This window comes from Lichenostomus cassidix, chromosome 2 (assembly GCF_008360975.1).
Source record: "Lichenostomus cassidix isolate B80296 chromosome 2, HeHo_3.0, whole genome shotgun sequence".
Taxonomy (NCBI): Eukaryota; Metazoa; Chordata; class Aves; order Passeriformes; family Meliphagidae; genus Lichenostomus; species Lichenostomus cassidix.
The window spans coordinates 131836587-131858379 of NC_139482.1; the positions used below are offsets into that span (position 1 = coordinate 131836587).

General features: G+C 37.4%; 1 protein-coding gene across 3 annotated transcripts in view; it reads left to right on the forward strand.

Annotated features, from left to right (window-relative positions):
- Window positions 1-20966, forward strand: part of FZD6 (frizzled class receptor 6) — a 28535-nt gene extending 7569 nt beyond the window's left edge. For all 3 annotated transcript variants that reach the window (XM_085053365.1, XM_085053366.1, XM_085053367.1), the window contains exons 3-7: window positions 10669-10865; window positions 13302-14319; window positions 16702-16850; window positions 18095-18523; window positions 19002-20966. In XM_085053365.1, the coding sequence (XP_084909491.1) occupies window positions 10669-10865; window positions 13302-14319; window positions 16702-16850; window positions 18095-18523; window positions 19002-19158 (1950 nt within the window). In that variant the 3' untranslated portion in view covers window positions 19159-20966. The remainder of the gene's footprint in view (window positions 1-10668; window positions 10866-13301; window positions 14320-16701; window positions 16851-18094; window positions 18524-19001) is intronic.
- The last annotated feature ends 827 nt before the right edge of the window (window positions 20967-21793 follow it).

The window sequence follows — 21793 nt, forward strand, 5'->3', positions numbered from 1 at the left end:
CAGGCCCTTGTTGTGTGGCGGTGGAGGTGAAGTGCAGGTTTAGTTTTCCATTTGCAGGATGGATGTTCAGGGTGGCAACTTGGTGAAAAGATGTTACCTATGCCTTCATTGATAAGGACCATAAAAGGCAGATGGTCCAGAAAAGAACCACATGGGATGGGGAATGTGGTCAAATGTCCATGGTTTCTTTTCTAGTTTGACAGTGCAATGATTAAATCTGACGATTTCTAAAACTACTTTCGTGTCATCCCTTTGGTTCTCTACTGTATTCCAGAGGGAGTGGGAATATCTGCACCACTGAGACTCACTGCCTTTTTCTCACTTTCAATGTTGACCGCTGATTCACCAGCCCTTAGGGGCAAACATGGTTCCTTTGTCACATGGTTGCCTTTGTGGGTCTTTTTTGTGTACTGTGTGCATCTGTGATTGCTGTAACACAGTGGTAATTTGCTTGCATGAGGAAAAGATGCCTATGTCTGTTGTCTTCTTCTGAACTATGCAGGGCAGATGAATGGAGACTTGCTTCCTTTCTGCTTAGCTATTGGAAGAAGGGGAGTAGTGCAGGGGGGTGTGTAAGAGCTGTGTAAGTAGCTACTGTAGATGTGGGGAGAGAGGCCTGGATAATCGGTCCTTGCAGGACATGTCCTCTTGCCAAAGATACCTGCTCCTCTAGAGAAGAGCTTCCAGGGAGAGAGAAAAAGAAAATCCGTCTTTACTGTACTTAAACTTCTGGTAGATCTAGTTGTTTCAGAGAATAACCACATCCTTCCAAGCCTGGCTTATGCTGTATTCCCCAGAGGGCCTGCATAACCAGACTTCTTTAGTCTCAGTAGCTACTTCCACAAAGCACTTAGTGGCCAAACTCTCCATACAGTTGTCTTGCATACAAAAATTAAAAGCCGTTTTTTGGGGAGGGACTGTACCCATCCAGCCTCATGGCGACCTAGCAATACCCATGTGCCAAGATGCCAAGTCCCAGCTAATGCTCTTGCAAGGAAGGTACAATGTGCCCCATTTTAAAAATCCAGCTGGGTGGGGGATCTCTCTGGGATTATACCTGGAGCTACAAACAGAACATTATATGCCAAAGGTTAACATGGCCCACAAATTATAACATGACAGGGAGGAAGAAAAGGTGGCCTTGAATTTTCAGAACAGGAGAAATAGGGAGGATAATGAGGGGAAAGTCACCAAAATGAGCACTGTGGGCTAACAGTAAGGAAACAGTATCTAATGCAGGCATTCAAAACTAGTGAGTGTCTCTAAGTATGACCAGCTGGAGGTGGTGAAAGCAGAAGACAAAGGTAATGACTGCAGGTGCTGAGGTTTATGACTGCAGCTTCGTGGGCTTCAGCTTGGTCAGATGACTTGTGCATGCCTGACTGACATCTCCTACATCATAAAAAAGTTGGGTTTTTTTAGGACTACTAAAGTTTTCATTTAAGACTACTTAAAAATGTATGAAGTAGGCAAGAAAGAAATGGTACGGTTACTACTCTGGTAACTTGGGTGGTGCTTTTGTGCTGAAGTGTGTCTCCACACTCACAGAGAGAGAGTGAAACATGAATTTGGATGACTTTTGGAACCAGAGCAGTAATGACTTCTGCTGAAATGTCTTTGAAGTGGGGTTTTTTTTTAATGATAACAGACAGTCTGTCAACATTATTACAGGTAATCCTCTACATTGAATTCTGCACAAAATGTTCAGCTATAAATCCATTTACTCCTGTAATACATGGCAGATACATGGAGAATTTAAGATTTGAGATTCTTGTGCTACCACAGTCCAGATGTAATGAAGCTCTGTCTAGATTTAGGATGTTTGATGGCCTGCAGTGTACTTTCCTTCAGTTAACTTATTTCGTCAGTCTTTTATGCTCTGTGTAGTTTACACAAAACCTAAACCAGATACAATGTATAACTGGAAATCTTTATATAAATAGTTCAGTTCTGTAATGCTTGGGCAAAGCTCTCATGTTTGTTATGGGTTGTAAATTACAGAGGCTGGAATATCTAAAATTTAGGTCAAGCCATAATTTGGGTTAGAACAAAAAATGCAGTGCATTTTGGTAAGAAGCTATTTTGAAAAGTATTGGAAATACTTGGACCTTAGTTTGCTTCAGAACAACTTCTTAGTAAGATGTTATATTCCTCTTTATATTGTTTATAACCTTTGCTATAGTTAAAAATTACAGGGATATATGTATTTTTATTTTATATATAGAAATACTTAAAGGGAAAATATGGAATTGAGTTATTTTATTTCAGAAAGAAATTCTGTTGCTGGATCCCTGCATGGGCCATTCACTTAAGGTTGGACTCGATCCTAGTGAGTCTCTTCCAACTCAGAATATTTTGTGACTCTGTATAGTTAATGCAAAATAATTCAGAGTGTATAAAAGTGACAAAGTAGACTTGCCTGCTGTATCATTCTGAGTCTGTGTCCATTTATACTGTCAATGACAACCTCAGTGCCCAGGTGTGCTGTTGGAGTGGTTTTTTTGAGTTTGATTTTTTTTTTTTTTGGTTGGTTTTTTTTCTTTTTTATTATAGTCATGAATGCCTTGCTGTCTTGCTGACCTTTATAACATTCCCCCATGTGTCTTATTCTTACTCTGGTATGATTTCTGATTGATAGTCCCATTACCTTTGAATAGCTAATACAAAAGTTCAGACCAGAATATATATATATGCAGACACATTAGTGTATGTGTATATAGCTATATATGTGTATGTATATTGCATGTTTAGGGGTGAATGATGCTGAAGAGTTTGCAGATAGACTCGTTCTTGTTGCAAATATGTTAAATATTTAGCTGATGAGTGATTCGGCTCCCTGAGCAGTTGCCCAGCTGGGATCTGAACTGTTACCTGGATAGTTCAGCTTGAGATGGGTGATGAACTTCAGTCGCACCGAGCTTGCCCCGCACGGGCATCTGGCTGCCTGCCGGCCAGTCCCTGGGCCAGGCACTTCCCAGCACAGGGCTTCTGAGATCAGAAGCCGGCCTTTGCCTTCCAAACCATTATCTTCAGGCTCTGACTGCAGGCAGCTCCGGAGCACACGGCAATGGGAGGAGCAGGCTGCTGGGAACAGTCCAGCTTATCAGCCACTGCACGTTGGGCTGTCCCCAGGCTTTGTTCACAGCCCTTGGACAGTCTAAGTGCATGTGTTGCCTTTGCTGTTCAGTCGAAGGACAAAAATAAGCTCATATCTTTGCAAACATCTTTCGCTGCAGAGCAGCATCGTTTGTCCCCCTGGCTTGTTTACTACCCTTTTCTTTTTCTGCGTCACCCCCACCCTCTACGAGCTCTTTGAACTCCAGATTTTCCTAGAGTAGGAAACCTAAACTATTTTGTCTTTTAAACTGCAGGGGCAACCTCCTTTGTACTCTGACAAAATACTTCCTTCTTATCTATGTAAATGTTAAATTGATTACATTTTAAAAATGTTTGCAAAGCCTTTGGGTTAAACACAGCTATATATGCCTTTATTCTATTGTGAAAGCTGCAGAAAGTAGTGATGCTTTTTTAAAAGCAGCTTATTAAAATAGAAGTCAAATTCATGTGTGTTTGACGGTTTTCTTTTTACGCCTGTCAAATTAGGATGCACTAATAATGCATATTAAAATTACATGTGTTTCTGTTTATAATATATATCTTATATATGTTTATAGCTAAAATATTTTGTTCCTATTGGTGACTTTTAGTTGTGAAGAACTTCTGTTGTTTTACCCATGTAATTTTAACTGAATTGAGAAAATATAGATTACAACTGATACTTGCTGCTGGCAGCAGTAGTTGATGATTACCCACAACTCAGGGACATGGAATATATGGGCCCCCAAATGAGTTCATACCCTGTTCTTTGGTAGTTTAAAGGATGGTTGACATTGCACTAATATTCCTGAGCGTTCTCATGTTTCTGTTTTGCAGTTCTGCTGTTAAGTAGCAGCTTTTAGCAGGCATGTAGCAGCAAGACTCTGACACTTAAGCTGCCTTGGCCTCCTGCAAAATCCTTACATACCAAATTAAGTGTCTTTAACTTCCTTTGATCTAAATTCATCAGTGTAATTTCCAATGGGAAGCACCTTTTCTCAGTGTTCCTTTGAATCTAATTGAACTTGAAAATTTCATCCTTCATTTAGTTTTGTGTATTGGGACATTTATTTATCATGACTTAGTTAATTGTGCATGAGCTAGAAGTCAGAGATTCTTGGCAGCTGATTCACTATGGCCATCAGCAAATTGCCACCCTTGCCAGCCCATCTAAGAATTGCATGAAGGCATTAATCTCTCTGGGTATGATGCTAATCTTGTTTGCATCCATTCCAGAATAACTCTATTGCAACAATAGCGTAGGATTAAATCAACCGTGCCATACTTGTTCCACTGTTTTTAATTGAGACAGATTATCATTGTAAAAGTGGCTAAAGCTATTGTGAAGATTGTTAACATAGGTCTGTGAGTATGAAGAGTAATTACTGTCTCTTCTTCTGAGATCATTTATGTGCACTGTGATTGACAGTGGCTGTAGTTCCTGACTATCAGATCTGAAAATTTATATGTTTATAAATATATTTGGGTTAGGGTTTGAGGCTGTGCTTCGGTTCTGTAGTGACTGGTTAGTAGGTATGTTTGTATGGTAGTGTAAATTATTAAGAATTTATTTTCAATTATTAATAATTAAAGTGTCCTGTGAGAAGCAAGGAAGTTGGTGATCCTTCTGGGTCCCTTCCAACTTGAGATATTCTATGACTCTAATTTTTCATTATTTAGGTAGGTGTTATTTCCTGTAAAGCAGATATATAGTTACATGCATAGCAATGTGTATCTTTAATATAGGTTGGAATCTGAGGTACACAGTGTAGTTGTAGAAACACAGATTTAAGTCTGCCTTTGCTTCAGTGAAATAAACAGTTACGTAAGGAATGAGGTTGTAATATTGTTGCTTTAGGTCACAAGATCTGTATCAAAGAGGTGCCGTGGCTTACCACTGAGACAGTTGGTGTCTGTCATTGTTTAACTTAGTTAACCTCAGTGTTAACTAGATTAATAAAGCTAAATATTTTAACATGGTAGGTAGAGCTCAGTGGTTAGGAGAACAGGTTGTTACTGTCTGAGATATCTGACTCCAGTGGCTGAACAAAGGCTCGAGTCTTCTGTGTATCTCAGCAATTCAAGGTATTTCCTGTCTCTTACAATAAAGGTTTGCCATACATGATTGTAACAAAGACCTTGATATTTCAATCCACTGTTTTCTATATAATGTAGGTATCTCTGTGACATTAATCAGCAGACTACAGGAGAATGTTTTCACTTGCTTGCTTTGGCATATGCTGGTAGTTATCATACATCAGAACCCTAGAGACTGATCATCTCTGGTAACGCTTTTCTCTAGGATCAGTCTGAGACGAGGTACAAAAGAGAGCTTTTGGGATGTCTGTGTGGAATGATGAACTTGTGTCTTGGAGTTATAAGCCTGCTAAGCATGAAAACAGAGAAGCATGCTGAGCATGGGATCCACATATAGTTCTAGGTTTCAATTTACTTGTTGGCAGAACACATTTAAGAATATGTTTGCTCCTAGACATTTATTCTGTGTTTTGCACCATTTGTTTTCACTTGTTTCAGTTGTGTTACTGTTTGTAGAACCACACCATAACTGGATTTCTGAGGTAGCTGGGCTTTGCTGCTGGAGAAAATATAGAAAAATAAACTATAGAAAACATAGACACAGCTCATAAGGAATCTAGGACTTACTAAGTAAGGTGTTCATGTTTTATTACTGGAAATTTGCATCCCACAGTCCTCAGTTCTTCACTGATACTGCTTGAGGCAGTGCCCCTCCTGCAGTTGCAGACTACATCATCTTAGACATTACAGTTGCTGTTAGCTTGTTGGTTTTAGTTTTTTATTTTTTTAAGGTTGTTACTGTATTATAGTTTGCCTTATACTTACTGAGTTTTGTTTCCCATTGTCAAGAAGACGAGTATATTTTAGGACTTATATGGGCTGTGTGAGTCTCCATTTCTGTTTTTCCAAGAGTATGGTTTCACTCTATTTTTAACATTCCTTTCATCCAGTGTGCAGATTTTCATCTCTTCTCCATATGACAGGGCAGTGGTTGCCAATGCTTGAAATGCTAAGTGCCTTAGTTTTCTGGAAGAGCAGATTTTGTGTGGTTGTGTGATGTGTACATCCTGAACTTCCCGAAGAAGGGAGAATTATGGTAAAGGTTCTGAGTTTAATCCCAGATTTGAATGCTTAGAACACCAGCATGTGCATCCATGCAACTTACCCAACTAACCACTTGGGTAAAATATGGTTGGTGGTTGGGATGCCCATGGTTCAGATAAAGTGCCCTTGAAGCAGCTGAATCTCACTGTCAGTGAGCTTGTGATCTTAGCTTTACTTTTTGCTTCCAGACCATGCTGCTGCAGGAGCAAATACTTTGGTTTTGGTTAGATTTGCTTTTATGGTCCATCAGGAAATGCACACATACTATTTTCTATGAGGAAACTTTTCCATATTGGCGAGCTGGAAGTGAAGCCCACATTTAAAGATACCTCATTGTTAGCATAGTTCCAGGCACAGTTCACTACCATTTCTGCTGTTCTTAAATGGTAAAAGAAGGCTGTTGTGGAAAATAAATCTGTATTTTACAAATCCCATTTGTGTGTTCTTGAGGCAAAGTTTTACATTTTATAGAGTTTCTTTGGTTGAGGAAACTCATTGTCTGTAAAATCTATTAGTTTTTTGAGGGACTCAATACTTTTGTTGAAAAGGGTAATTCATACAGTGTATTATACTTCAGTTTTTACAAACATGGTCCCAGCCTATGTTTTTTCAAAGAAACTCTGCTGGTAATCCATTGGGGACTTTGTTTTCCAAAGCCTGCCTAAAGAACAAGAAGAAAAGTAGGAATAAATAAGTGTTTTTTCCCCAACAAGAAGTATTAAATCCTGAGCTGATAGTTTCATGCTGTACCAAATAAATTACTACAGTGGTTCCCCCTAGTCACCTGTACTGAAACCTCTGATACGCAACTAACTCATAAGGGATGAAAGGATTGCAGAAAGATTTGTGCTAGATGCAAGTGGGCAATAAAATGGTAGGTGGGATTTAGGGCTGGGAAATGCAGAGTAGTAAGTATGGAGAAAAATAACGCCCAGAGTAATAAGTACGGGGGAGAAAGTAACACCCATTATCCATACAAGTGGATGGCATGATATTTTATTAGTTACTGTCGCTCAGAAAGTCTTTGTTGTCACTGGAAATGTGATGTCAGTGTTCAAATGTAGTCAAGGAAAATCAAACGTAAAGTGTATTATGAAAGGAGCAGAAATAAAAGTTTAAAGCATTACTATACTGATATATTAATGATAGCAGGAGGACAAAATTACATGAAAAAGTATAGTGCAATCTATACTTTATACTTAGCTGTTTGTTGAAACACAAGTTAGGCTGCAAAACCAGGAGTAACAGTAAACAGATAAAATGCAGTATTTTTTTAGCAATGCCTGCCTAAATTATGCAGGATAACTTACTGCTGTAGTATTTTACAAAGGGTTTAAGCTTGAATGATTGAAAAAGGGATAAGATGTGTTTTAGGAAGAAAGGTTTGTCAATGTCATTTCAACACAGTGGTTGTGTTACAACATGCAGCTTGTTTCCTAAACCCTTGATGGTAGGAAACTGGGATAGATGTCAGCTTGTCTTGCTACAACCTCCTTGCTACCAGAGTGTAATGAGGTGTCCAGCTGAATGGTCTGACTTGGGAGGTCAGCTTGTGTTTTCAGAACATCAAACTTCTTGCTCTTGTGTTTATATTTTCAGGTGTCATTAGGTAAATATTTTTAGCAAGCTGAAAGAAATTAAAGAAATACTGTAAGAGCAGTTACTCTTTGCAGCCAAATCCTTGAAATTCTACTCTGGTTGCCGTATGGGCTAAACATAGCATTCTTCCTAAAAATTTGCATTTTTCAATTTATCTGTTAAGGTGGTTTTGCATTTAAATAAAATATGCTGTTTAAACAAGTGTTTAGACAATGACAACATGCTTTAGTAAAACTCTTGCAAACATTTTATTTTTGCTTGTCATTTATTATCTACCTCTAATATGCAGTATCATTATACATACTGTGATTCTTGTGATATTTTAGCTTTTAAGGAGCTTCATATGACAGAAACTCTATTGGAGTTGTAAAGGTTGGTTTTATGTCCTGACTTTCTTCACTGGACATTTTCTTTATGCTTATTTTCTGTATCAAAGGAGTAGGCTTAAAATATGTAATCCTATTAGCTGTGTTGGAAAATGCTATTTAAAAACAGTTAGTTGCTTATCCAAATAGTTGTTAAATACCTTTGTAGGTAAACTTGGTTTCATTGATATAAATACTGAGATTTAAAAAAAAAAAAACTTTTCTAGAGCAGATTGCTGTTCTAGTGGTCTGAAAACATTTTTGGCTGGTAGTCCAAAACTTGTTCTAGAAAATTAATTTTACTTTTTATCAAGTGAAATGAGCTATGGGTGACAAAAAAAGAAGAATTCACAACAATCAAGACAAATTCTGCAAGACTTAATGTCAAAAGTAAACTCAGTTTCTGTAATAATTGAATATGACTACTCAGGCTATTGTCTTTATCCTAAGTTCCAGGAAGAACAGAGCAAATACAAATTAACAATTGAGAAGAAAAGAAACATCCTAATTATGTAAAGGGAATTTAATTAATGTAGAGTAAACTCCTGACTACGTTTTTCGACTGAAGCCGTGCAGCCTTTAGGAAGTAATCCAACTTATGAAACTGGAACACACCAGTTTTACCAAACTGGTATACCAGAACTACATTTCTTTCCTTGTCATGAAATACTCAAATCTTGGGTTCCTGCAAAGGCAGCTCCAGAGCAGGCATCCAGAGAGGGGATCAAACTTCTGTGTGCCTGTTGTAATGGCATGTGCAGATGCCTCACACAGCTGGAGTGCTCTGAAGGGTACTGCCAACATTTTTTTGGTTTTTCATAAAGCACTTTTATGTTGTTCTTGCTCTGCCTTATCTTCCTCCCCACACATTCCTGTATTTATTACCAAGGCCCCTCGAGGACTTGTAGATATTCCATTCTGTAAGGGAAAATGTATTTATCAATGTCTTTTCTTTTAAACTGCATGTTCAGTAGTGTGACTTGCTGTTTGGGTAAGGAGGGATGGATAGAATAGATAAATCGATAGGTAGATAGATTGTTTTCTTTGGGGGGATACTTAAAAGCTGACAAAAGTAAGGATACTGTTCTGGACTCAGAATCTAATCCTTTTACAGCCATTGGTTGAGTGCTTGAGAGACATAGATATTGATGGCAAAGAATTAAATCAGATTCTTACTAAATAAAAATCTTACTAAAAGCTTGGCCTACTTTGAAAATTCCATGCAGTGTCCCTGTTTAACATCACATTTCACAGTGTGTTAAATATTGTTTTAGCTTTCCTGATGCATGTATTTGACTATTTACATGTGATGTCAAGGTTCCTTTTTCCTGAAATACAAGAGCTTTAATCAAAAAGACAGCTTAAAAAGAACTTAGGCTGACATGATCCTGCAGATGGATTTCACCCTCAGCCATGGGTTAGTTCCCCCAGAGTGGTGTTTAAATCAACTTGTTACAGTCTCATGAGCTGGGGCAGGAAGGTGTACCTGGCAGGGTGGGCACTGCAGGGAGCAGCACCTTGCAGTGCATCCAAAGATTAGGGCTGGTTGGAGCACCATGGGATCAGAGCATTGCAGCACAAGGACACTCCACCAGCTGCCCTTTGCTTCCCTCTCTTTTCCCTGGCATTCCCTGCAGGCCTGGTGAGCAGGCTGGAGCTGACTGATCCATCCTGGATATCTCCCCCAGCCTGCCACCCCAGTGCTTCTGTGCAGGTCAGTGTTGTCACACCACGTGTGTGCCTTGTGCCTGGCACCTCGTGGCCCTACTTGGGATTTTTGCTTAAAAGCCTCTCTGACCATGAATAATCAATTGAATGCATTGCGCAGAAAAAGTTAAATTTCTTTCTATGAGTTCTCTAGTAAGAGCAGTTATCAGTTCATCACTGCCTGGTACTTTGTAACACAGGCAAAGAAATTCTCAGTCATGTTGAGAGAGATTTGAAACGAGATGTTTAAAAATGAGGAATAATTATATATATATATATATATGGACGTCATTAATCAAAAAAACCCCAAAAGAAGTAGATGAGAACAACATGCTGCTTAGGACTAAAAATGTGATCTAACAAGAACTGCAGGAACAGACACACCTTGAAAAACCTCAGGGCACTTGTTTAGAAGCTGACTGGTGTATGAAGGAACTTAATGTTTTACTCTATGTTTTAAATGTCTTAGGCATTCATAATACCTTTCAGATTTCTGATGTTGTCAAATAGGAAGAATGAGGTTTGGATAGTCAAATTGTCCAAGATCCTGGGGCGAGGGCTGGGCTGGAAGTGCTAATGGAGCTTCTTGCTGCTCAAGCCAGTAGGTTTTGCTTTTTCAAAACTGCTGAACAAAAGTAATTTTCTAATATATTTTCAAACCTACGTAGGATCAAATGTGAGCCCTAGTGATGAAAGTAAGTTTTGATGCTTTGAATTATCTTTTTTTAATTGCTAACCAAAGCCTTTTTCTTCCCTGTAGCCTTTTCTTATTCTTATGAATCTTCACTGTTCACCAGACGTCCACACATTTCTGTGCAGAGCTTTTGTCCCTGCCTGCCTGGATCAGATTCACGTGATTCACCCGTGTCGAAGCCTCTGTGAGAAAGTGTATTCTGACTGTAAGCAGCTGATGGACACTTTTGGAATTGCATGGCCTGAAGAGCTGGAATGTACCAGGTATTCTTCATATTGACAGGTGGTGGGAGTGGTATTTTCATATTTGAGCCAGACCGAGTTGAAAATCTGAGGCAGAATGTTAAATACCACCTTGCTGTAACTTCCTTAGTATGCTAACCCTGCAGTGCTTACGCGTGTGACCATTTCTTTATTAAAATATTTTCGTTATTTTTATTATTCAAATGATCACCTGCATTTTCTGCCTGTGACTTTTTACGCAACAAAGTTTTGCAGCAGTTCTTTTCAATAATTGGATCCTTGCAAGAGGTAGCTTTTCGCTATAAATTTCTCAAAGTTTAAAATACTGTGTGTTACAGCATAGATTTTGGGTTGGTTTCTGATCTCTAAACTAGGGATGATCATGCTTACTTTATTAGAGGTTTTAGATGTAACTGCTCATAAGATAATGAAATATAGAATATTCTGTATTTGAACAGACACAGAACATTAAATAGTAGAAAAATTATCTTGCTTCTAACTGCTCAAATATGCAAACATAGTCTTGTGTTGCTTTTCCTGTAGTGCCTGCCAAAACTGTCTTTTTTGAAATGTCACCTTTTTCTCAAAGGTGTTCACATGTCTGTTTCAGATAGAGGACAGTTAATACTTCATTTGGGGAAAAGATGTCTATTTTCAATGGAAACCACTGGAAGCACCCAAGTGTAATCTTAAGATTCTGACCTCCAAATGTGGACAATTATAAATTATTAAGGCCAGATTTGTTTTTTGGTTTGTTTGTTTGTTAAAACACATCAAGAGGTACAGGAAAGAAACAGAGACTGAAAACCCAAATTTTCTAATCCACGTGCTGTTGCTAGTCTGTGATAGGGCTAGGGGAAAGCTGGGACAGTAGGCCTGTGCATGATCTCAGGTAGAAATCAGTATTGGAGTGAATATGACAAGTGGCATTAATGCCATTTCACATAGTTCTGCAGAAAAATAGAAGTTGTGGGGTTTTAAAACAAGAAGGCATTAACTTTTCCCATCGTGTGTGAGGTTCTATGCAACAGTAATGTCCCTCAGTACAGCAAATAACTTCAAGGATTGTTTTGAAAAATTAGGACAATTACAAGTGAATCCAATTATTCAATATATCTTTAAAACAACATTTTAAATCAAATTTTGTTTTTTGCAGGATTTAGTACAGCTTTAAATTATTGTATTACTGCTAGCATTTACTGAAAATGAACCTTTCCTGTTCATATGTGAAATGATATCTCCCTGGTAGCCAATATTGAAAAGTCCCTGTCCATGTTCTGAGAAGTCCAGGATGTTCTTAGAGCAGTAGAGATCCTGCTGCTGGAGCCTACGGGAGAGGAGCTGGGATGAGGATGGGCAGTCGCTGGAATACTGAGGTTCACACTTCTGTGTTCTTACAGATGTACATGAAGCTGATTAAGGCAATGAGTGAATGGAACTCTGTTTCCACACATGCTGAGCCAGCCTGTGGTTAGTGAAACAATCTGCCATAGAGTCAGTTTTCTTAACAATTAGTCTGGATTTACTTGGACAGCATGATAATCCAGTGAAACAAAGAACTGAAGGAGTTTTTAGCTCAAGCTGAGCTTGGATATTTGATTGAGGGACTCTTGCAATGGTGCTTGACAAAGAATGTTGAGATAACAGAATTTTACTTTGAAAGCTAGAATACAAAACTTGTTCCTTTTAAATATACGCTTAAACTTGGGAGGCATATGAACATAAATCCCATTTTGAGTAAATGCTTACCTGCTTGAGTTATATAATGTCGTTTGAAGATACATCCAGCACTGCTAATATGATATTCTCCATATAAAAAATCACATCTTGTGTTCCGTTAAACCCTGGAGCAATTGAGTCTTGAGCAGTTTTTAAATGAACATCACAGAGCTAGAAAATTGCTAAAATATTAATTATTTTTTACAGTGCTTGTATTTTCTGCCTAGGCTTTTTTTCAGTTAGGTAGTTTATTGTTGACAATGAAATAGCAGTACAATTCAGAAAATTATAATAATAATAATCTACTAGTCATGAATTATGATGTCAGTCTTCTTCCTTGATTGAAGCTTGGATTTTGACAAGATTTTTGTCTTCAACAGTCTGTTATTGAAATTTACAAAAAAAACCAACTGCTGTAACTATTTTATGTATATATGTAAAAAGTTAGTGGAATTTTCCAGTGTAGAGTGGTTGCAATCTGAGTGTTGTTTCATAAACTGTAAAACAACAGCTAGAGAGGAACAGTTAAATAAATGTGTTAGAAGTCTTCTAAAATGCAGATGTTTGAAGTTTGGTTTTTATAATGCCATCTGATTTTTTTTTTCACGTAATTTCACATCTGCATTATCTATAAAATTTAATGGTGCTTAGGATCAGATTTAGCTCGTATTTCTAAGAAGTAATTCTAGTTGAGAATGAAGGCTATTGAGATATTTCCTCTTCTGTTTATTCATTCAGACTGATCAATTGTGATGAGGCTGTTCCTGCCACTGCTGCTGTAACCACAAACATACATGGAACTCAGAAGACGCCAAGCCAGATCCGAAGGGATTATGGATTCTGGTGTCCCCGACACCTACACACTACCAATGGACAAGGCTACAAGTTTCTAGGAATTGATCAGTGTGCACCGCCATGTCCCAATATGTACTTCAAAAATTATGAATTGGATGTGGCAAAAAGTTTCATTGGAATAGTTTCAATCTTTTGTCTTTGTGCTACGCTTTTCACGTTCCTGACTTTTCTGATTGATGTAAAACGGTTTAGGTACCCAGAGAGACCAATCATATATTATTCTGTCTGTTACAGCATAGTCTCTCTAATGTACTTTATTGGATTTTTACTTGGGAACAGAACTGCCTGTAATGAGGCAGATGAGAAGCTAGAAATTGGTGAAACGGTTGTTCTTGGCTCCCAAAACAAAGCCTGTACTGTTCTCTTCATGGTTTTGTACTTTTTCACTATGGCAGGAACTATATGGTGGGTGATTCTGACCATCACTTGGTTCCTTGCCGCGGGAAGAAAATGGAGCTGTGAAGCTATTGCACAAAAGGCCATGTGGTTCCATACAGTTGCCTGGGGAATACCTGGTTTTCTAACCATTATGCTCCTTGCAATGAACAAAGTTGAAGGGGACAATATCAGTGGAGTTTGTTTTGTGGGTCTCTATGATGTGGACGCCTCTCTGTACTTCGTGCTTTTGCCGCTGTGCCTTTGTGTGTTTTTCGGTCTCTCTCTCCTCCTAGCTGGCATTATTTCTCTAAACCACGTGCGGCAGGTCATTCAGCACGATGGCAGAAACCAGGAGAAGCTCAAGAAATTCATGATCCGAATTGGAGTCTTTAGTGGTTTGTACTTGGTGCCGCTTGTAGCACTTCTTGGGTGTTACGTTTATGAACTGGTGAACCGGAAAATCTGGGAAACTACTTGGGTGTTTGACCACTGTGACCAGTACCATATTCCTTGTCCTTATCAGGCAAGTAACAGTTTCTTTTATAAATAATACTATCATTAGCAAAACCCCTTATGCATATCTGCCGTGCAATTAGTAAATCATTTTCACGTTAAGTAATCAGTTCAAAAACATGGAGTGATTAATTCCTTTTGAAGTCAGAATCAATGGAATGAGATTTTTGCTTTGAAAATTTAAATCTAATTGGTAGCACTCGGCAATTAAATTCCAACTTGCAGCTCTAACAGAATATATAACTTTTATGATATTGAACTTCCTGTTACAAATTGTGTTGGAGGAGGATCATTCATCAAAATATTTGTTCCTAGAAGTAGTTGCTCGGTGCTTGGGTGCCCAGTATCCAAGTACATAAGTTGAATTTTCATCAATTTCAATTGAAGCTGAAATAATGGTTCTTGAAAATTGAGACTAAATTGGATTTTAAATGCTGCTTATAACAACACACTAAAAATCACTTTTTTTTTTTTTTTTTCCAAAGCATAGAAGTGTAAACCACTTGAAATTACAGGACAAATTTCCCATATATTTTTCCACAATAGCTGTCATTTGCAGGCTGATTTCAGAAATGTGAAGAATTCTTTATTAAAAAAACAACCAAACAAAAAGCAAATAAAGAAAAAAATCTCAATCACACTTAAAATTGTGGAGCTGGTTGTATGTAACATTTGGCTCTTAAAATTCAACTTCTTTGGAAAGACTTTTAAATTAAATTTGGGTATGTTCAGTGCTCTCTGTGGATTAAATCTGTTGCAGTTGCAGGGAGTTTTATATACTTAGAAGCAATTTGTAGTTTGTTTCTTTCCATTTAAGAACCATTATACAAGACAACATCACTAAGAGAAATGCAAGTGTCTCATGTCATCTTTAATTGCATTACACTTCCCATCTATGTTTTTGCTGCAATAAACTATCATTAGAAATCAGGAATATAAACACGGGCATTATAGAATGATAAGGATTGGTCTCTTTACATTCTTAAACATTATTTAAGAGGATAATAATCATTATTATTGTCTGGACTGAAGTCAGTGTAGGCTGAGATTAGCGCAGCTCAAAGACAACTTGGTTATTTTTGCTTCCAATACAGTTTCTTAACAAGTGTATTTTGACTTCAGTGGGTTTTATTCTGAGCTCTATATAAACCTAAATGGTTCAGAAAATAAAAGTTTGAAAACAAGACTTTTATGCTTTAAAAAAAAATCAGTAAACTTGTTTTGTAATGCTTAAATATGAAAGCTTGGCATAATAACACAGAGCATGTATTTTCAGCCTTTAATTAACCTTATAGGGAGAAAGAGATAGCAACATTAAATATTACACAAATATCTACTCTATGTGATCTGTCCCTATAATGGACAGTGTGTGCTAATTGTGGAATAGCTTAAAGTGATGTGCTTGGCCTTGGCTTACCTGAGCTAGCTTGTAGACTTCTGTTATGTTTGCCAGATGAAAACCCAATAAAAACAAACTGAAGTAGCTAATGTTACCTGGCTAACAAAAATAGTGACTTTCATAGATGGGTCTGGCAGATAAGCCAAGTAGGATAAATTAAATTTGCAGCATGAGAGCAGAAGATAATGATCTCTCACTGAGTTAAATGTCTCAGCTCCTATGATACAGTTCTGCAAACAGGTGGATTAATTTTGCAATAAACAAAAAGCTACTGTGGAGTTCCCTGCGGCTCCTTGAAGATGCTGTCTAATCAGATTAACTCCCAGCTAATCCTTCCAGTACCTGAAGGGAGCCTACAAGAAAGAGGAAGAGAGACTTTTTGCAAGGGCATGTAGTGACAGGACAAGGGAATGGCTTTGAACTGAAAAGAGAGTAAGTTTAGATTAGATATTAGGAAGAAATTCTTTACTCTGAAGGTGGAGAGGCACTGCAACAGGTTTCCCAGAGGAGTTATGGATGCCTCATCCCTGGAAGTGTTCAAGGCCAGGCTGGATGGGACTTTGACCAGCCTGGTCTAGTGGGAGGTTTCCCTGCTCATGGCAGCTGGGGTGGAACTCGATGACCTTCAAGGTTCCTTACAACCCAAATCATTCTGTGATCCACTTGCTATTTCTTTTAAGTTGAAGGGATAAATCTTCTACACTTACCTCTGGAGAACATGTACTAATACTATTACTCCCCAAATTATCTTTTCTTTCAATTTAAAAGAAAAATATTTCCTTGTGACAGATCTCTTCTATGTGTATGTTCAGCTGAACCACATATGACTTGACTATACATGTCTAACATTTGTCCTGCAGTACAAGCCTCAACAAAGAGCAACAGTCATAAGGAGAAAGTCTCTCATTTAAGACATTTGTTTTCTTCATGTAAAAAAATAAATCAACAAATATATTTTCTTCTGTGCATTTATTAAACTTTGTTATCTTCTAGGCAAAGGCACTAGCAAGACCGGAAATATTTTTGTTTTTGATGAAATATTTGCTAACATTAATTGTTGGCATATCTCCAGTGTTCTGGGTGGGAAGTAAGAAGACCTGTTCTGAATGGGCCAATTTCTTCAACAGAAACCGCAAAAGAGAGTAAGAATTTTTTTTTCCTCTGTTTTTCAAAGTATATACATAAATTTGGCTTTCAGACATGTTTCTTTATATATAGCTCAGGTAACCAAAATGTTGTCTTCAGGCTCTAAATTCTGCTTTGGTCATCAGCAGAATTCCATAGAAGTCTGAGGAAGTTTCACATATGCAGTGACTTTTCGGCAACATTCTCAGAAGATAGAAAATATTCTCTGTTGATTTTTGTTTTGTAGAGCAGAAGTTGTATTGCTGTGTTTAGCGTTGCCTAATGCATCTCTGGTTTCCAGCTGAAGGAATGAAGATCATTTCAGCCATCAGTTTAGTTCTTTTCATGTGTTGTGACCACTTCTTTTGACACAGTACTTAATATAATGCTTGCTATCATGCAGTAATAATATACTCTTTTCTTTTCTGCCAGGGTTGTCTTATTTTAAAATTAATAGTCTCTGAACCCTCCTTACTATCACTTTTATTGCGTTAGTCTAGTGTTCCTTTTTTTTATCAAACAGAAGAATTCAGTTTTGTGAACTCATTTTAGCAAATTAATATCTATGGATTTAAACACCCTATAAATTTTGTCTCCATTTCTTGAAGTTGTCATTTTTTCAATTCTTTTTTATGCCTTGATTATTTCTTTTTAGATCATCTGTTACTTATAGATTATACTGTGGTTTTAGATCATTTTGTTTCTTTGGATTTCCAAAGGTAGTTGTTCCTAAGCCCTTTTTATTTTACATCTACATTCCTTGATGGTGAATTTATAGCTTCCTTTCCCTCTCCCCTCTTTTTTCCATTTCCTGTATAATTTTTTCTTGTGTTTCAGATGTTAATTGCTTTTAGTTACAAAGATTTAAAAACAATGAAGTCATTTTTATAATGCTTAACTTTTTTCATTTGAAGGAGGTTGACTTTATATAAAGTTAACTTGGTAATGCAGCTGTTCATGAGCTAATCCTTCTTTTCTCTCTTAGATCATTAATCTGCTGTAGTCATTGGACCTACTTGCAGAGTAAGAAATGTAGAAATCTGCTTCATTTGTTTGTTCCACAGACATAATTATTTTGGATCCATTATAATCAGATTTTTTCCCCTCTTTTCACATATTAATTTTTTTTTCTGTGTTCATTACCATCTGGCTCAGGTTGCATCACTGGTGTTGTTCTTTCAGAGTTTTGTGTACTAGTCTTTATTATGTTATAGCTAAGGTTATCCTCTTCATTCACTTATGTGCTTGTATTCTCTTTCAGTCCAATCAGTGAGAGTCGAAGAGTGCTGCAAGAATCATGTGAATTTTTCTTGAGGCACAATTCCAAAGTGAAACATAAAAAGAAGCACTACAAGTCAACTTCTCACAGATTGAAAGTGATTTCAAAGTCAATGGGGACCAGTACGGGTGGCACAGCAAATCATGGAACTTCTGCAGTCGCAATCACTAATCATGATTACTTAAGCCAAGAAACTGTGGCTGAAATTAAAACCTCTCCAGAGACATCTGAGAAGGAGATAGAGGCAGATGGAGCATCAGCCCGAAGAGTCGAGGAAGGTGAAAACAGTGGAGATCAAATGTTACCCTGTTCCAAATTGACCATGGATCAGGTGGAAAGGAGGAACAAAGCAGATAGCACATGTCATATGAGTAGTCTGCCTGAGAGCATGAAGAGAGTAGGTGAAGGCAGGTAAGGCTCCTGAGCTCAATATTTTCTTTGTTTATACATATTACCACTATTTTTGTTAGTTTTCTTTTTCTTCTCTCTGAAGAATCAGGGTACTCTCAGTGTGCAGCTGACCCTCAGTAGCTGTCAAGAGAACTTTAAGACTGTGGCCATGTATCTTTAGCATTTGAGCTATTCTTTATTTTTGTAGGATTCTTTTTTTTTTTAAGGATTGTGGGCTGGAGCTTCAGCTGGTAGAATATTCTTGCCTTGTTGAACAGTGACTCTCAAGAAATCTGTGACTGCACTGCAATCACTCTGAGAGGTCACAGGTCTGAAAAAGAGCAATGGTGACCATGGGCTTTGAAAACTATTGCATTCTTTTGAAAAGGATACAGCTGAAGATATATTAGGATTTCACTATTCAATTTTTTTCCAGTGTAATGGCAATTAAACTGTGCTTAAAATTTACTCTCTCTGTTTTATTTTTCATTACCTACAGAATAACTCCTAAAAATGATTTTAGTGAATCTCCATCACTACCAAGGAGCTGTTCCCAAATACCCGATGTCTCACAGTCACCTTCTGTATCACTACTTGTCTACTCAGCTTCAGACACCAGAAGAGAGTTGGATTCAGGAAACAGTTCTAATCCTTGAAAAATTGAAATTTTGTATGAACATTTGCATTCTATAAAACTGACAGGAATTCTTTGTTACACTGGAAATAATGGATATTCTGTGCCTTATTAAAAAACACACATATCCTGCTTTGCACTTAAAAAATGTATGTTTTGTTGTGGGGACAGCTAGCAATAATGTACTGTATTTAATCCTATCCAGGACTAATGGAAATTGAGGTTCTATAGAACATGGCAATAATGTAAGAAAAAGATGAGAGACAAATATTACTCCTTATCTAAAGAACACTTTGTAATGAATCACATTAAAACAATGCTTAGAAAGTGCTGTTACTTCTGAAGGGCTAAAATTCCATCTGCCTCTTCAATATTTTTCAACACTGGTAAATTTTTTTCTCTTTTTTACTGTCTCTTAAACAGTAGTATTACTTAAATAAGGGATACACAAATTTCTAAATACTCTCTAAATTATGCATCATGCTGTGTCAATTATAACACTGGTTTATGGTAGCTTGTACACTGAATATGAAAGGGAATCTGGAATTATAGCAATTTATTTTGTACATAAAAATTAATTTTGTAAATAAGTGACTGCATCAGGTCAATCTTTAGAACTACTGTTTTGTATGTATTGTACAAATTTGGAAAAGTTCATGTGCTTCCATTAGGGTTTTGCTGAAGCCAACAGTCCCCTGGTGATCAGCCAGCGTGACTCAGTTCAGATAAAAGCAGATTGTGCCTTTATCCATAACATGCATTGATATTTGGGGTGAGATGGGTCCTGCTGCAGGGATGATGCAGGAGGTGCAGCACTGGCTCAGAAAAATGCCTCTTGGAGCCTCTCCTGGCATGGTGTTCCAGGGCACCTAGCCAAAGGAAACACCTCAGACTCCTGGGCTTGGTGGGCACAGTCTGATGTACAGGCTTTGGGCTTTTGTCCTGAGTTGCAGCAAAAGCTCGTCTCACACTGTTTCTATAGGAGTAACTTTATTTTTTAAATGTTACAGAGAAACACCTTGCAGATAACTGCTGCAAATAACTGTTGAGTTATTAATATGCAGGCTTCTTTAACAATCTGTTTACTCAGAAGACAGCCTTAATGCTTTTTCTACAGAGCCTAATTTTCTATTATGCTATGGCAATATATTTTCTCTAAATCAAAAAGGCCTTAATACATATAACCTTTCTTATGGTAGGTGGTTCTCAAGAGCAAGTACTGCTGATGTGGATAACAGTTTCATTGTCTGACTTCATTTGAGTCAAGATTTTTTAAGAGCCAATGGGATTTATTACTTGAGATAATTTGGAGACAGATTTTGCTGTTTTCTAAACCTAAATGTCAGTGCATTTTGTAAGACTGTCCAGCATCTTGCATTTGATCACTATTAAGAATATTTCTTCATATTTTGATATTATGCAGTGAATTTACTGTGTTTGAGTTTTGGCAATGTTCATGAAGATTGCATGATGCAAAGGACCTGTAAATGCTGGAACAGCAGGACCTATGGTTCTGATAAACCAAAATTATTTGTTTTATCCATCATGCATTAAAAATTAAATTTCTTTACCATTCTATTACAGTGTCTGCATTTTAACATTTGTAATTTATTGCCTTCAATGGGATATGCTCTTTCTTTAGAATTTTTCCATTAAAAGTACACAGAATTCTTGCTGCTGAGAGGACAGTAAGAAAAACCTCCTTTCAGCAGGCACAGTAAATACCCTTCTTTTTCTAGTTCTGTTTGTAACCAGGTAACTTTATACACATGTTCAGTAGTTTTGTTATTACTGTATTTGTTAGTAATAAAATATGCTGTTGTATATTAAGAGCTTCTGAGTGGATATTTCTTAGTAACTAGATGTGGCATGTTTGTTGCTCTACTTCTACAGTAGTATTTTTGCACCTAAAACTTAAGTGGTTTTTAGTAGGGCTGTGTGAGTTAATAAAATTTGCAATGTTTTTATTCCTTCTGTGTGAGAAACTGAGACAGAACAATGCTGGTAATTGTTCACATGAATACAGACTTATGAAGGAGTGAGAAACTTGAACTGGTTCTTTCATCCTAATGTTTACAGCATTTTTTCTTTCACAACCTCTAAAGACTTTTAGATTATGTAGAATATGTATTTCCACATTGCTCATGCTGCCACCTTCTTAAAATACTGATTTTTAATTTTTTAATGTTATTCGCTCTTTTTAGGAAGTCGTGAAAAAATTGCTTCTGTGGTAGCTGCTCTAAAAAAGATAAATGCAAAGTAATTTTGAAGTTATAGCAATACTATGGGCTTAAAAATAGATAAATGTTCAAAGAAGTGTGAAATACAAAGCAATAATCAAAACATTGAGTGGCTGTGAAATGCATCAGTGGTAGACTGAGACTGTAGCACTTTGTGTGTTCCAGGGCAGCTGTACCAGAAAAAACAGACTCTGAATTCCCAGGGTGATCCTTAGAGCCAAAGAGGCTGTGACCTCTTTGGGTGCTTTAACCATGAAGTACCCAAGCAGTAAATAGAAAGTTAAAGTGCTATTTGAATGCTCACAAAAGTGATGAGGGGGAAGAAACTGAAATAAAAGGGGCACAGAGCTGAATCAGGGCCTGGAAAACTGACTGCCTTATGGTGAGGGACAGTGGAGAGTCTCATAAACAGCTTCT